The sequence below is a fragment of the Hemitrygon akajei genome, chromosome 6 (assembly GCF_048418815.1).
Source record: "Hemitrygon akajei chromosome 6, sHemAka1.3, whole genome shotgun sequence".
In the NCBI taxonomy this organism is placed as follows: Eukaryota; Metazoa; Chordata; class Chondrichthyes; order Myliobatiformes; family Dasyatidae; genus Hemitrygon; species Hemitrygon akajei.
Genome location: NC_133129.1, coordinates 14760111 through 14777522, shown reverse-complemented (window position 1 = coordinate 14777522; position 17412 = coordinate 14760111). Strand labels below are relative to the sequence as shown.

The following is a 17412-nucleotide window of genomic DNA, read 5'->3' as shown; positions in this document are numbered from 1 at the left end:
TCAATTACACCCAAATAGTCTCCCTAGACGAGCCCTCTAATCTATCCTGCCAAAGCACCGCTGTAATATTTTCTCTGACAAGCAATGCAACACCTCCCCCTCTTGCCCCTCCGATTCTATCACACCTGAAGCAACAAAATCCAGGAATATTTAGTTGCCAATCACACCCCTCCTGCAACCATATTTCACTAATAGCTACAACATCGTATTTCCAGGTATCAATCCATGCTCTAAGCTCATCCACCTTTCTTACAATGTTCCTAGCATTAAAATAGATGCATTTAATAAACTCTCCACCTCTTACTCTCTGTTTATCCCTCACTGTGCAAACAACTTTATTATCTTTTTCTTTCTTCTCCCTTACATCTTTGATCTGAGCGTTCCCCTTCTCTATCACCTGCCTATCCTCCCTCACACACGGTCTACTAGCTTTCTCTATTTTTGAACTAAACTCCTCTCCCCTAGTCTCTTCAAATTGATTCCCACCCCCCAACCATTCTAGTTTAAAGTCTCCCCAGTCGCCTTCGCAAAACTCCCCGCCAGGATATTGGTCCCCCTAGGATTCAAGTGCAACCCGTCTTTTTTGTACAGGTCACATCTGCCCCAAAAGAGGTCCCAATGATCCATAAACTTGAATCCCTGCCCCCTGCTCCAATCCTTCAGCCACGCATTTATCCTCCACCTCATTCCATTCCTACTCTTACTGTCACGTGGCACAGGCAGTAATCCCAAGATTACTACCTTTGCGGTCCTTCTTCTCAACTCCCTTCTCCCTAACTCAATTTCCGTAACTCCCTATATTCTCCTTTCAGGACCTCTTCCCTTTTCCTACCTATGTCATTGATACCTATATGTACCACGATCTCTGGCTCCACACCCTCCTACTACAGGATATCGTGGACGCGATCATAAACACCCCGGACCCTGGCACCAGGGAGGCAAACTACCATCCGGGTCTCCTGACTGCGTCCACAGAATCGCCTATCTGACCCCTATCGAGTCACCTATCACTACTGCCTTCCTCTTCCTTTCCCTACCCTTCTGAGTCACAGGGCTGGACTCTGTGCTGGAGGCACAGCCGCTGTTGCTTCCCCTAGGTAGGCTGTCCCCCAACAGTACTCAAACAGGAGAACTCATTGTCAAGGGGTACAGCCACTGGGGTACTCTCTAGTATCTGACTCTTCCCCTTCCCCCTCCTAACCATGACCCACCTGTCTGCTTCCCGTGGCCCTGGTGTGACCACCTGCCTGTAACTCAACTCCTCACTCTCCCTGACCAGACGAAGGTCATCAAGCTGCAGCTCCAGTTCCCTAACACGGTCCCTTACGAGCTGCAGCTCGACGCACCTGGCACAGATGTGGACGTTCGGGAGGCTAGGAGACTCCAGGACCTCCCACGTCTGACACTGGGAACAACAAGCTGCCCTCAAGCTCTTACTTCCCCCTTTCCTCAAATAACAGGAAAAACTGAAACCTAAACCTACCTTACCTCGCCCGTTTCCGCCTAAGCCCGTTGAGCCCAAGCCCTTAAGCCCACACTCTGTTCCCAGCTCACTCCGCTACCCACTGTATAAGGCTGTGTTCCTTTTAAATCTTCCGCGCTTCACTGCCCGACGTCACATGCCTGCGCAGTCCCGCCTCTCTTAACTCCGATGAGAAGAAGAAAAAATCAAAATGGCTCCCGCCGCACTCCCACTCTGATTCCCAGGCTTCCTTCTCCAAATTCTCCAAAGTAGAGAATATCTGGGTTGGGAGAGGTCCTTGATTATGTTTTCTGCTTTCCTGAGGCAGCAGGAAATGTAGGCAGACTCCATGGAGAGGAGTCTACTTCTTGTGATGGCCGTGTTCAGAACTCACTGCAATTTCCCGCAGTCTTGGGCCGAATAGTGGCCATTTCAGGCTGTGATGTATTCAGACAGGCTGCTTTCTATGATGTATTTCTGAAAGTTGGGCAGTAAATCCCTTTTGACTGAAATCATAGGGTATTAACATTACCACAAGGGATTCAACAGACACTGGAAATCTTGAGCAACATACACAAAATGCTGGAGGAACTCAGCAGGTCTGGCAGCACCTATAGAGGGAAATAAACAATCAAGGATTGTTTGAGTGGTGTGGAAGGAAAGTGAGCATTTAAAAAGGATGAATGGGTTATATTTCCACATCACCAGCTTCAGGAACAGTCATTATGCCTCAACTATCAGGCTCCTGAACCAGAGGGGATAACTTCACTCACCCCAACACTGAACTGATTCCATGACCTATGGACTCACTTTCAAGGACTCTACAACTCATGTTCTTAATATTATTTATTTATTATTTTGTTTTTGTTTTTATATTTCTTTAATTGGTAGTATTTTACACATTGGTTGTGTGTAATTTTTCATATATTCTACTTTAATTCTTTGTATTGACTGTGAATGCTCACAAGTAAATGAGTCTCAGAATTTTATATGGTGACATATATGTACTTCGATAATAAATTTACTTTGAACTTTGAAAAGAGAAAAGTTAGATTCAGCATGGAAGAAGTGAGTTGACCATGCCAGTAAATCATATCTGCACAACTTTTCACCAGCAGTTTGTACGTTCTCCCCATGACCACGTGAGTTTCCTCCCGCATCCCAGAGTCTCACGGGTAAGCTGTGGGCATGCTACATCGGTGCTGGAAGCTACCGACTGCCTCCAGTACATCCTTGGGACTGACTGTGTTGGTCCTTGAGGCAAATGACGCACTTCACTTTATTTGACAAATAAAGCTAATCTTCAGGTCAGATGGTATCAATGGAAAGGCGTAGAGAATCGATATTTCTGGCCTAAACTCTTCATCAGGGTCCAGCATGTTCTGCGTGTTACTCTGGATTTCCAGCATCTGCAGAATCTCTTGTGTTTATAAAGCTAATCTTTAAATCTTTGGATCTTTGCATAGACTTCATTCTGAAGCAAGCTTTTCTTGGTTTAAGGAAGGATTGGGTGCAATGTTTATCTTCACAGCCTAGAACACAGTCATTTAGCAAAACTGTGGAAGCAGATTGCTGTGGAATTAGTTCAGCTTTAAATGCAGTGATATCACTGAGCAACTATATAAAGGACCAGTTTGATTTACCTAGGGTCAAAGTTGAATAAGACCATCATTTTTTTTGAGGGAAAGACTTTTTTCTGTAACTTGCTATAAAATATTTGATATTTCCTTGTGATTTCACCCAATGCTCTACAATTTGTGGAAACAAGTCTCTTGGTCCTGTCTGCCTGCATGTTCTCCCGCTGACTATGAAGGCAAGTGCAATGTTTGCATTCATTTCAAGAGGACTGGAATATAAAAGCAAGGATCTAATGCTGTGACTTTATAAGTCAGACCACATTTGGAGTATTGTGAGCAGTTTTGGGCCCCAAATCAAAGAAAAAGTGTGTTGGCATTGGAGATGGTCCAGAGGAGGTTTACATGAATCATTCTGGGAATGAATGGGATAATGTATTAGGAGCATTTGATGGCTCTGGGCCTGTACTCACTGAGGTTCAGGAAAGTGAGGTGCCATCTCATTGAAAAGTACAGAATATTGAAAGGCCTAGATAGAATGGATATGTTTTCTTATGGAGAGTTTGGGCCAGAGGGCGCAGGCTTGGAATAAAAGGATATCCCTTTAGAACAGATATGAGGAGGAATTTCTTTAACCAGAGGGTTTTGAATCTGTGGAATTCATTGCCACGGATGGCTGTGGAGGCCACATCATTAGGAATATTTAAAGAAGAGGTTGATAGATTCTTGATTAGTAAGAGTCAAAAGTGATGAGGAGGAAGGAGGAGGATGGGGTTGAGACGGAAAATAAATCACCCATGATCGAATTGCAGTGCAGATTCACTGGGATGAATGGCCTAATTCTTCTCCAATGTCTTACAGTCAGATGAAATGTGTGGAACTCATTGTCACAGATGGCTGTGGAGGCCACGTCATTGGGTATAGTTCAAGCGGAGTTTGATAGATTCTTGGTTAATAAGGGCATCGTGTTACGGGGAGAAGGCCGTCATGTAAATGTGCTCAATATTCGATGCATGTAAATGTGTTCAATGGAAGCCATGTTATTGAACCACAGCCAGCAGGTCATGACCTTTTGGATGAGATGTCATTACTGGAGTTACGAGAGCGCTTGGGCTTACTGAAGGAGGCTCAGGTTAAGGAAGAAGAGGAGAAACGAGACCGGATTATTAATGAAAGACAAGAAAAGGAGCAGCTCCTTCTGGATAAACTGGAACAGATCTCCTTGAACAGAGAAGCCCTGAGCAAACAAGCAGCTCTCAGGCACAGGTATGTGTGTTCAAATCCATGTCCAGGTTTAGAACATAGAACATCACAGCACAGGACAAGACAGGCCCTTCAGCCCAAATGTTGTGCCAACTTTTTAACTTACTCTAAGATTAATCTAGCCCTTACCCCACCAATTTTCTTTCATATTTTAATTTTAGGTTGGCTCAGCCTGAAGGGCCAGATGGGGCCTTTCCACACTATATGTCAATCAATCAATCAATAATTAAATAAATACTTTATGTATTTGCAATGTACTGCTGCTGCAAAATAACAAATTTCACAACACGTGCCAGTGATAATAAACCTGATTTTGATTCTAATTCTTTTTTTTAAACACAGAGAGGAGGAGTTGAAGAAACTCAAGTTCTCCAAACTTATCTCAGGTAACCAGCAGTTGGTTGAGCTTCGGAATAAACTGGAAGAAAAGAAAAAGGAACATCATCAATTGATAAAAATGCACAAGGAGAAGACACAGGAAAATCTGCAAAGAGTTCAAGGCCCCAGGGCTTCAGAGAGGGTATGCACATTACTGTGATTCTCTACAAATAACCACAGGCAAGGGATTTGTTCAGAAGTTTAATTGTAACATCTTTTTTGAAATTCAGGACACCGAAGGGTGAAGAGAGATCTCATGTTTCAAGCCCAGATTTCAAGCAAAAATTTGACATTTTATAAAGATTCAAAACTTTCTTGTTCCTTCCCTTAAGATCGTGAAGAATTCCATGAGCTTTTTTCCCCCATTCTTCTCAATCCTTGCTGCCTTCAGCTATACATGAGTTTTGGAGAGTTCCTAATTCATTAACTTGTCTGTGCCTATCCTCCTAGCTGATGGATGTCAGCTCACCCCATGTCCAATTTATCACCTCCTTCCCACGCAGAGGTAATTGTTAAGTCACTATTGTACTTTCTTGGATTTTTTTTCCAAGGTATTTTTCTTGCTACTTAGCTTCCTTCAAAAGTTTCAGGACCACATGGGAGTAGGCGAGTTTTAGCCTCCTGGCCTCGATCTGTCTGTCAGATATAAAATGATGGCTGTGGCATAAATCCAGAAAGGGACATAGAATCACAGAGTACTCAAGCACAGAAACAGACCCTTTGGCCCATCTAGTCTGTGCCAAACTATTATTCTGCCTAGTCCCATCAACACACACCTGCATGATAGCCCTCCATACCCCTCCCATCCATGTACCCAATTTCTCTTGTGTTGCAATTGAACCCACATTCACCACTTGTGCTGGCGACTCATTCCACACTCTCACCACCCTCTGAATAAAGAGGTTCCCCTCAAGTTCCCCAAACTGTGACCTGTAGTCTGACCCAATCTCAGTGGAAAAAGTCTGCTTGCATTTACCCCATCTATAGCCCTCATAATTCTGTATACCTCGATCAAATCTCTCCTATGCACCAGGGAAAACATCCCTAACAGATTTAACCTTTCCCTATAATTCAGGTCACTTCATCCTGGCAACATCCTAGTAATTCCCTGCATTCTTTCAATCTTATTGATATGTGCCTGCCAAATTCCCAGATTAATACAATTCTATTTTGTACATTAAAAAAAAAGCAATTGAAATCACAGGTAAACTGTGTGCTATTGTCACACACACAAAATGCTGGAGGAACTCAGCAGGCCAGGCAGCATCTACGGAAAAAAAGTACAGTCGACATTTTGGGCCAAATCCCTTCAGCAGGACTGCTATTGTCACCTATTTAGCACCTTTAAGACCAGTGTGACATCATCTACCAGCACTGCACATTATCTGTAGCACAGCAATTAGCACAATTGTCTCACAGCGCCAGCAATTATCGATCAGGGTTCAGTTCCTGTCTGTTCTCCCCGTGGTCATGTGGGTCTCCTCCCACAGTCCAAAGACATGCAGCACCAGTGAGAAGGTTAACTGGTCATTGTAAATTGTCCTGTGATCAGCCTAGGGTTTTTGTGTCGTGGTTAGCACATTGCTTTACAATGCCAGCAATCGCTGTTTGAGGTTCAATTCCCTCCCACTGTCTGCAAGGAGTTTGTACGTTCCCCCTGTGTCTGCGTGGGTCTCCTCTGGGTGCTCCAGTTTCCTCCCACAGTCCACAGATGTACGGATTAGGGTTAGTAAGTTGTGCACATGAGAATCATGTCAACACTTGCGAGCAGTCCCCAGCACATCCTCGGACTATGTTGAGCATTGACTCAAATGATGCAGTTTACTGTATGATTTGATATTATGATGTATATTTACAGTGATGAAATGTTTAGAGAGGTTGGTTATGACTAGACTGAACTCTTCCCTCAGCAAGGACCTGGACCCATTTCAATTTGACTATTGCCACAACTGGTCAACAGCAGATGCAGTCTCAATAGCATTTCATACAGCCTTAGAACACCTGGACAATGCAAACACCTATGTCAGGATGCTGTTCATTAATGATAGCTCAGCATTTAATACCATCATTCCCACAATCCAGATTGAGAAGTTGCCAAACCTGGGCCTCTGTACCTCCCTCTGCAATTGGATCCTCAACTTCCTAACCAGAAGACCACAATCTGTGTGGATTGGTGATAATATCCTCTCCTCGCTGACGATCAACACTGGTGCACCTCAGGGGTGTGTGCTTTCCCACTGCTCTACTCTCTATATACACATGACTGTGTAGCTAGGCATAGCTCAAATAGATAGATAGATAGATAGATAGATAGATAGATACTTTATTCATTCCCATGGGGAAATTCAACATTTTTCCAATGTCCCATACACTTATTGTATCAAAAACTAATTACATACAATACTTAACTCAGTATAAATATGATATGCATCTAAAATCACCCTCTCAAAAAAAAGCATTAATAAATAGCTTTTAAAAAGTTCTTAAATAGTTTACTAAAATACATTGAATGGTAACTTAAGCTCAGTCATAACCCCGGCACTTTAACATATCTTTCCCCTGGCGGTTGAATTGTAAAGCCAAATGGCATTGGGCATCTATATATTTGCTGATAATACAACCATTGTTGGTAGAGTCTCAGATGGAGATGAGAGGGCATACAGCAGTGAGATATACCAACTATTGGAGTGGTGTCGCAGCAACAACCCTGCACTCAACGTCAGTAAGACAGAAGAGCTGATTGTAGACTTCAGGAAGGGTAAGAAGAAGGAACACATACCAATCCTCATAAAGGGATCAGAAGTGGAGAGAGTGAGCAGCTTCAAGTTCCTTGGTGTCAAGATCTCAGAGGATCTAACCTTGTCCCAACATATAGATGTAGCTATAAAGAAGGCAAGACAGTGACTGTACTTCGTTAGGAGTTTGAAGAGATTTGGCATGTCAACAAAAACACTCAAAAACTTCTATAGTTGTACCGGGGAGAGCATTGTGAAAGGCTGCATCACTGTCTGGTATTGTGGGGGGTGGGGGTGCTTCTGCACAGGACCGAAAGAGGCGGCAGAGGGTCATAAATTTAGACGGCTCCATCTTAGGTACGAGCTAACAAAGTACCCAGGATATTTTCAAGGAGCGGTGTCTCAGAAAGACAGCGTCCATTATTAAGGACCTCCAGCACCCAGGGAGGGCATGCCCTTTTCTCACTGTTACCATCGGGAAGGCCATACAGAAGCCTGAAGGCACACACTCAGCAATTCAGGAACAGCTTCTTCCCTTCTGCCATCTGATTCATAAATGGACATTGAACCTGTGAACACTACCTCACTTTTTAAATATATATTATTTCTGTTTTTGCACAATTTTAATCTATTCAATATACATATACTGTAATTGATTTATTTATTTCCTCTATATTATGTATTGCATTGAACTGCTGCTACTAAGTTAACAAATTTCACGATTGATGCATCATCAATAACTCTCGGAGACGGGAGGCGAACGATAGGCTTTTATTAGCAGCAAAACGGAGCACAGCATCTCGGAGACTGAGGGAGGAGCAGTGCCTCCAATCGCCTTTATACAGGGGTCTGTGGGAGGAGCCACAGGAGCAGTCAGCAGGGGTCTGTGGGAGGAGCCACAGGAGCAGTCAGCGGGGGTCTGTGGGAGGAGCCACAGGAGCAGTCAGCAGGGGTCTGTGGGAGGAGCCACAGGAGCAGTCAGCAGGGGTCTGTGGGAGGAGCCACAGGAGCAGTCAGCAGGGGGTCTGTGGGAGGAGCCACAGGAGCAGTCAGTGGGGGTCTGTGGGAGGAGCCACAGGAGCGGTCAGCAGAGGTCTGTGGGAGGAGCCACAGGAGCAGTCAGCGGGGGTCTGTGGGAGGAGCCACAGGAGCAGTCAGCGGGGGTCTGTGGGAGGAGCCACAGGAGCAGTCAGCAGGGGTCTGTGGGAGGAGCCACAGGTGCGGTCAGCAGGGTCTGTGGGAGGAGCCACAGGAGCGGTCAGCAGAGGGGCGTGTCCAGACAGGTATATGTAGTTTACCACAACAACACATGCCGGTAATAATAAACCTGATTCTGATTCCGACAAATAAAGGTAATTGTTTTAAAAAACGTGAACAACCAGAGATTTAAGATCTTTAATCTTTAAGTGTTCACACCAGGAGCTGGGATTACTTTTAAATCCCAAGTTGCTCATACCTTTGGTCAGGGAAAGCTCATATCCTTTACCACTTGGAGCAGATGCAACAGAGGCTGCAGCTTCCGGATGCAAGCCTGTTGCAGGCTTCCGGCTGAAATACTGAAAATTCCTCCCCTACCCCCTCTCACAGATGCTGCTTGGTCCACTGAGTTCCTCCAGGCGTTCAATGGCACCATCTAGTGTCTGGATTTCACACTGCACATCCTCCATCCAATGTGCTTTACATAAAAATGCCTGGCCGCAGAGAGAGTCATTGTGCGGGAACTTTGAGCTCACTGTAAAGTTGTACCTGGTGTTAGGAGAATCAGGTAGTGTTTGTGGATATGTGAGAGAGAGGGGAGTGAGATTGCTCTGAGACCCAGTGTAGACTGGGGTGATTGGCTGCTTCCTGTGTTGCGAGGAATGAAATACAAAGCTGTCAAGACTTAAGGGATACTTTATTATTTTAAAATTAAAAAAGCAAAATTCTAAATGAGGATCATTCAACTTCCTATCACTCATTCACCAGTAATTCCTTGCAAAACTGCAACATCTCTACCATGGTCTCCACTCAACAAGGGATAACCCCTTTACTACATTTTCATTTTGTTTTTATTTGGAGATCTATAATATTTTTGGTTGTTGCAGTTGTATTTCTCATTCTCAACACCTCAGAGATTGCGATAGCCACCATGTGCATTGACACCATCCTATTTGAGTCTCCCCACATTCCCCTCAACTAGTGGTTTCCATCAATGACAAGAAATCTGTGCAGGAGAGTTGTTAAAGTGGAAAAGCCGTTGCACAGGGCAGTTTCTCTCTCCTGACCTCAGAAATCTGGGCCTGGTATGAGCAGTCGTCCCAACTGGGGTCTTCCTTGACCTCTTCTGTCTCATCATGCCCTTCACTCTCCATGGAGCATTGCAGAACCCAGTCCACCAGAGCTTGCCTCACATGCTCAGACAGGCATGTCCCTGTCTCACCAGGGTATGAGGCTACTCGCATCTGTTTGAGCCCGCCTGTCAAAGCAGAGTACATGCAAACAGCTACTTGAAACCACTGGTGAGAGCTGAGTGTCCAGTGGGGACCAAGGGTGAGTGAGCTGCCCTGGAGTGGACATGACAAGCCCCTTCACCGGAGGTGCTACCTCTCCCCGGACACCCCATACAACCCACTGCTCAACTGTCTCTACCTTTTAACACTTCCCTACCCACTTGGGGCAAGTTACAGTCACCAGGTAACTCCTATATCTTACAGTCTGGTCCTATGGTCTAAGAGATCCACTAACAAACCAAAAGGGAATCAGGAGGAATCTGGGATGAAACAGGTTTTGTTTATCTGTTGTTGTTTTGTTGCTTGTTCTGTTCTTCCAAGTGCTGTGGGCTTGCAGTGTTGGCGCTGGAGTATGTGGCCGCCCACAGCACATCCTTGGGTGTGTTGGTTGTTAACACAGCAGTGTCCGTGTGGTAAATAAATAAATCTGAATCTGCTGATTGTTAACACAAATAACCCATTTCACTGCGTGCTTCAATGTGTATGTTATGTTTAGTAACTTCAAAACAGTAAATTAAGTCAAATGAAGATGGGAGACTGAAATGCAGGTCTACTTCGTCCTTACTTTAGTGAGGCCCGATTGCATCATGTGGAGGCATGATGATGTGTGCAATTAAAGTATTTTTACATATAACCTGTAATTAACTACTTAAATGAACTATATATATATATGATTACTCAAATATAACTGAAATATGAAATACACAACGGTACATGTGATCTGAAATCTGAATCTGAAATGTTTGTAAATAATTCGCTTTAGAGAGCAACTGAAGAACGTTGGTGGCGGAACCTGGAGGACAGCCGCGAACGCAAGGTCCAGCTGCTTACCCTTCGCGCAGAAGTGAGTCAGAAAGCATCCTAGTTACGTGGAGTTTTGTGGATTGAGGAGATAGAAGACATTTACCTTAAAAAGTCAAGCCCTGCAAACTAAATCCAATGGTATTTTTAAAGAAGCAAGGTTAATTAATTATCTCGAGAAGTAATGATATTCCCAATAAAAGTAATCATGCTTTCAAAAAATTTCTATCTCATTCTAATGCTTCCTTAAAAAAATTGAAACTATCACCGAACACTTGCAATCATTATTTCACTGGTTTAAAGGTAACAATGGAGAAGGATTGATTTGGCCCTTGGGTTGAGATTCTAATCTTGATGGCATCAGAAAGGATCTGGCGGGCATGGATTGGGGCAGGTTGTTTTCTGTAAAAGGGATGCTTGGTAAGTAGGAAGTCCTCAAAAAGTGAAATGTTGAGAGTACAGAATTTGTGCATAAGGAATGAGGATAAAAGGCAAGGCTAACAGGTTCAGGGAACTTTGGTTTTCGAGGGATACTGAGGCCATGTTTATGGAAAAGGAGGTGGCACGTATCACATATAGGCAGCTCGGATCAAATGAGGAGCTTGAGGAGTGCAAGAAATGAAAGCGAGGTCCTCAGAGTGAAAACAGGTGGGCGAAAAGGGGACACGAGGTTGCTCTGGCAGACAAGGTGAAAGAGAATCCCAAGAGCTTCCATAGCTACACAAAAACCAAAAGGGAATATCAGCGTGATCAAAGAGATGGGGGAACTCTTGAATAAATGTTTTGCATCTGTGTTCAGTCAAGTGACAGATACTGGGTCTACAAAGCTGAGGGGAATGAGTACTGATGTCATGGACATAAGAAATTCTGTAGATGCTGGAAATCCAGAGTAACACACACAAAATGCTGGAGTAACTCAGCAGATCAGGCAGCATCCATGGAGGAGAATAAGGCTGAGACCCTTCATCAGGATTGGAACGGAAGGGGGCAGAAGCCAGGATAAGGAGGTGGGGGAAGGGGAAGGAGTTCAAAGTGTTGTGAGATAAATTGAGGGGGAAGGTGGAAAAGATAGAGATGAAGAAGAAGGCACTCGGCCAAAATGTTGACTGTTTATATACTTCCGTAGATGCTGCCAGACCTGCTGAATTCCTCCAGCATTTTGTGTTTTCTCCTTGTTTGTTTTATTTACATTTAAAAAAAACAGGAAGAGGCATGTTACAGCCACCAGCCCCACCTCTTCCTCCTCTCCATTTCTCTGTTTTATTTATATAAAATGGAAAGGAAGTTTTGCATGCTAGAACCCCAAATGTGAATTAACCCCTTGAATACTAAAGAATATCTATCAATGTATAAAATTAACAAGCAGACTCAATTTATTAACCAACATTTCTAACAATAAATCAGAATAAAATTTATTATCAGTAACTTACATCACATGAAATTTTTTATGACAGCCATACTATGCAGGACATAAAGATCAAATACGAGAACAAATCATGGACTGTTCAGAAATTTATTTATTGAGATACAGCATTGAATAGGCCCTTCTGGCCGTTTGAGTACGCCACCCAGCAATACCCCAATTTAACCCTTGCCTAATCACTGGACAATTTGCAACGTCCAATTAACCTGCCAACTGGTACGTCTTTGGACTGTGGGAGGAAACTGGAACACCTGGAAGAAACACGTGCAGTCACAGAGAGAACGTACGAACTCCTTACAGGCAGGGGCAGGAATTGAACCTTGGTCGCTGGTTGCTAACTACTACACTACTGTGCCACGCCTATCTGATGGTAGAGCCAAAGAATCTCTCATGCTCCTGTACCTCCTCCCTAATGGTAGTGATAAGAAGAGGACATGTCCTGGATACTGAGAAGGATGTCATCTTCTCGAGGCATTGCCTTTTTGAAGATGTCCTGGACGGTGCTGAGGGTTGTGTTGTGCCAGTGCTGAAGCTGGCTGAGTTTACAACCCTCAGCAGCCCCTTGCAGTCCTCTGCAATGGAGCCTTCATTCCAGGCTACGATGCAACTAGTAGGATTGCTCTCCATGGTACAGCTGTAGAAATTCGCAACTCTCTCTGGTAACACATTAAATCTTCTCAAACTCCTAATGCCAGTGGTGTGCTTCCTCTGTCACTGCATCAATATGTTGGGCCCAGGACAGATCCTCTGAGATGCTGATGTCCATCAACTTGAAGCTGCTCACTGACTGGTGTGTGTTCTCGCGATTACCCTCTCCTGAAGGGACGGCGAGGTTTTCGTTGTGACGCCACTCAACCAGTCAATCGCTCCTGGGTGCCACCTCATCACCACCTGAGATTTCCTCAACAACAGTGAATGGCAATGTGTGGGTCAGATCACTTAATGTATACGACAAGCACCAGCCTCCAAGAACAGACACTGATTTCAAACCCCCTCAGCCAAGAGATAACAAGGTGGAAAAGCTCCAAAGATTTCCTCACAGAGCGCAGAAACAGGCCCTTCAGCCCATCTACCAACATAGAAACATAGAAAATAGGTGCAGGATAGGCTATTCGGCCCTTCAAGCCTGCACCACCATTCAGTATGATCATGGCTGATCATCCAACTCAGAACCCTGTACCTGCTTTCTCTCCATACCCCCGATCCCTTCAGCCACAAGGGCCATATCTAACTTCCTCTTAAATATAGCCAATGAACCGGCCTCAACTGTTTCCCTGTGGCAGAGAATTCCACAGATTCACCAGTCTCTGTGTGAAGGAGTTTCTCCTCATCTCGGTCCTAAAAGGCTTCCCCATTATCCTTAAACTGTGACCCCTTGTTCTGGACTTCCCCAACATCGGAAACAATCTTCCTGCATCTAGCCGTCCAATCCCTCCAAGCCAATTCCATTTGCCAGCACTTGGCCTGTATTCACGTACCTGTCCAACTCCTGGCAACACCAGCAATAAGGCAGCAGTGCACTTGGATTTAACAGCTTCTATGGGGCCAACCAAAAGTTTTATTGGCTTTTTGAAGCGTATTTTTTATGATCGCAAGACCTGGATGGACATTTAGAGCTTTAAGTACCCGCAAGTTGTTGTTGGCAGAGAAACTGAAGGAGCTGGAAGTGGTGCCTGCAACAGAGGCACGTCAGGGTTGCTGCGTGTAGGTAGCGTGCAGCCGAACAGCAAGTGATTGTCTCAGCCACTTTCCTTGTGATCACAAGACCCTGTTTGTCATTGTTAATGTGGAATGCTGCAAGTTCAATTCACTGGTTTACTGGTGAGTGGCCTTGGTTGTAAAAAGGACTGGGCCTCAGGCCGCAGTGTCATCTGTTTGCAGTCGTCTAAGAGAGAGGCGTGGGAGTTGGCGTGGCGTGGTGTCCTGGCTGGTGTCAATGCTGCCCTCCAGTATTCGCTTAGTGGAAGACAAGCTATATCATGTTCAACTGCCGACTGCTGCAACGTTCATGGACTCTGGGACTTGGACTATCCTTTTTCTGTGAGACTATTTTATATGTGCTGTATGTGCCTTGTGCTGTGTGTAATGCCCTGGTTAAGATTTTTACTGCAGTTTGGTAAGAGTTTCATTTTAACAGTTCTGTAAAAGCAGTGTGTTTTGCTTTTGGAATGTTTGGTTTCAGCTAAAAGAGGCTATGATGTTCAACAGGAATGTTGTGTCAGCCAATCAGGCCAGTGTAATTGGGAGAAAGTTCGAGAGAGCACGGCAGAGGGAGATTTGTGATGAACAGTGTGGTTCCCGGGTGTTTTTTGTTTGGCGAGGGCTGCGGAGAGGACATGAGGGAAGATGGCTGAAGATACCGTAAGAAGGAGCATCCGCATTGCACAAGGTGCTTTGTGCAGATGAATGGCTCCAAAGAGGAATACTCCCAAGAGATTGCCCATTTGTTTGAGATGGATCTTGAGCGAAGTTCAGAATGTGGTGTGTGCTTTCACACAGACCATGGGTTCAGAACCTGAGTAAAAAGACAACTTCAAGATGAGCTAATGTGCACACTTAGGCTGGTTTTAAATGTAATGCACCCTTTTCTTTGTCCTACAAACTGTTCAATGAAGCTGAAATTTGTAAATATACTTTCTTAATAATTTTACACACCGTACAATCTGTTATTTCTTGCCAACTGATAATTGTGTATGGGCAGCATTCACCCAAATCAAGGTTTAATTGGAACCTCATGGCACTCCTGTTTGGTTGATCCCCTAATCATACTGACCCCAGATGCCTGTGGTTTATGAAAGGTGGCCTTCTCGTCGCTGAATCCTATACTGTCAGCAGGGCCAGCAATGAGCCAAGTTTCCATTCGAGGAGGTCTCATCTGTATGACTACTGGTTCTGTGTTTAGTATCTTGGCCCCAAGGAATGCTGTTTGGCTGAATTCATGTATGGTTGAATTGCAATTAATTGTAAACATTTTTGTGCAGTTTCTGCATTCCTGAAATACGAGAGACATGGGGTGAGAATCAGAATTAGGTATCATATCACTGGCATATGTCGTGAAATATGTTGTTATGTGGTAGGAGTCTATTGCAATACCTAATTTAAAAAGCTGTAAACTATAATAAAAAATGTATAAAAAATTATATTAAATAAGTTGTGCAAAAAGAGAGCAAAAGAAAAAGTTAGAGTTGATTGTCCATTCAGAAATTTGATTGTGGAGGGGAATACAGTTAATGCAAAATCCTTTGTATTCACCAGCAGGATAGCCAGTACCCTTCCCCTGGCCTAATTACAGGACAAATTTACAATGACTAATTAACCTACGAAACAGGCTGTCTTTGGACGGTGGGAGGAAAACGGAGCGCCTGAAGAAAACCCACGCATTCCATGCTAGAGACTCCTTACAGATGATGTTGGAATTGAACTCTAAACTCCAATGCCCCAAGCTGTAGTAGCTGTGCTATTGTGGCACCCTGGGAGAAGATCCTTCCTCACAGGGCTGAGGTATTTGGAGCTGTTGCTGTAGCTCAGAGATTTTAAGGGATGGGGTTGCAAGCCCTTTTCCCAACCCTACCCCTTTCCCAGCCGGGCTTGGGATCACTGTTAAAATGGACATGCCACTGAGACTAAAAGCATAACGCTCAGCAGTTGGAGAGAGAAACAGTTAATGTTTCATATAGAGGACTGAAGGACAGCGACTGTTATGAGACTTGACTGGACCTCACAATCTTTCTTGACACTACCCTGGCACCGGGACTGTCACGCTTCATTCTGCACTCTTACTCTTTTTGCCTCCTAGCGACCTCGATATTTTGAAACGATCTGTTTGCAAAACAAAGATTTTTCACTGTATCTAAGGCAACACTCACAAAATGCTGGAGGAACTCAGGAAACCAACCCTGAAGAAGGATCTCGGCCCGAAATATCGACTGTTTATTTCCCTCCATAGATGCGACCTGACTTGCTCCGGCATTTGTGTGTGAGTTCCAGACTTCCAGTACTCTCGTGTCATAGTGTCCGAATAAACTTAAACCCTTCGTCAGACTGAGAAAAAAAAACAAAGGCCATGTATTCCTTCTGTCGAGGTTTAACCAACACCCCATCACACACTCAGGGGGTAACAGATTGAGATCCGCTTAGTGAAACTGGTAACAGCCCCTGTGACGTCACTACCACTTTCTGGCGCCTTCTGGGTAATGTAGTGCCAAAGCGTCACCCTCCTCCACCACCACAATTCACCGCGTGACCTTTCAATGACCTCATCTCGTACCGTCCGGAGTTGATGGGCGGCATAGTTGCCCAATCATTGGATGGATTCAGTATCGGGGTCGGTTGCTACCAATCGGCGGAAACGATCTGCCTGGAGGGGGCGTGTCCTTCAGTGGCGTGGTCACGTGTGGTCGGGACGTTGTCCTCCTCCCATCATTCCCCGGGACTGCTCTGAAGGCTGTGGAAGGGTTTGCTTTTTCTCTGAATGGTGATTGATTTTTATTGTCATTTTCTTGCTCGGCCGCTGTGGGTCAATACAGGTGTTGCTTAACGTGGGCTCTGTTAACGGATTTTTCCGGAGTGGCGTCTGTGCTGCCCTGCCAACCGGGGCAAGGCCCGGCCCCCCTCCCTCCTTGGGATGGGGTCTGTGGGCTTCTGTTTCAACCTCTATCAATCAAGGGGCTGATATTAAGTTCCAGTAAAATAGTGGAGACATGAAGGGAGATTGGTCTGGAGTAGCCGGAGGAACCCAGTGATGGGACAGCATCTTTGGAGGCAGATTGACAGTTGCTTTTCGGGCCGAGACCTCAGAGACCCACATCATGATCTTTCCGCGCCCCACCCCGTCCCCATCATCTCCGCGCCCCGTCCCCCGTCCCCATCATCTCCGCGCCCCCCGTCCCCATCATCTCCGCGCCCCCCGTCCCCATCATCTCCGCGCCCCCCGTCCCCATCATCTCCGCGCCCCCCCGTCCCCATCATCTCCGCGCCCCCGTCCCCATCATCTCCGCGCCCCCGTCCCCATCATCTCCGCGCCCATGCCCTCCCTCGTCTGCACAATCTCCGCTCAACCACTCCACCCCGACTCCCCGTCCCCATGATCTCCGTGCCCCCTCCCCATCCTCATGATGGATGGACTCAGCAAGCCAGGCAGCATCTAGGGAAAAGAGTAAACAGTCGATGTTTTGTGCCGAAACCCTTCATCAGGACTGGGAAAAAAAGATGGAAGTCAGAGTAAGAAGGTCAGGGCAGGGGAGAAAGAGTATAGGTGATAGCTGAATGGGTCTTGGTGAGCATGTGG

At 45.3% G+C, this 17412-nt stretch overlaps 2 protein-coding genes across 5 annotated transcripts in view; both read left to right on the top strand.

The window, feature by feature from the left end:
• Positions 1 to 10891, top strand: part of cfap99 (cilia and flagella associated protein 99) — a 97849-nt gene extending 86958 nt beyond the window's left edge. For all 3 annotated transcript variants that reach the window (XM_073047949.1, XM_073047948.1, XM_073047950.1), the window contains 3 exons: positions 4091 to 4302; positions 4642 to 4819; positions 10665 to 10891. In XM_073047949.1, coding sequence (XP_072904050.1) covers positions 4091 to 4302; positions 4642 to 4819; positions 10665 to 10766 — 492 coding nt within the window. In that variant the 3' untranslated portion in view covers positions 10767 to 10891. The remainder of the gene's footprint in view (positions 1 to 4090; positions 4303 to 4641; positions 4820 to 10664) is intronic.
• A 5620-nt stretch (positions 10892 to 16511) lies between these two features.
• rnf4 (ring finger protein 4) overlaps positions 16512 to 17412 on the top strand; it is a 55922-nt gene continuing 55021 nt past the window's right edge. The window contains exon 1 of one of the 2 annotated variants that reach the window (XM_073047943.1): positions 16512 to 16599. In XM_073047943.1, coding sequence (XP_072904044.1) covers positions 16597 to 16599 — 3 coding nt within the window. In that variant the 5' untranslated portion in view covers positions 16512 to 16596. The remainder of the gene's footprint in view (positions 16600 to 17412) is intronic. The other variant, XM_073047942.1, reaches the window with a different exon arrangement.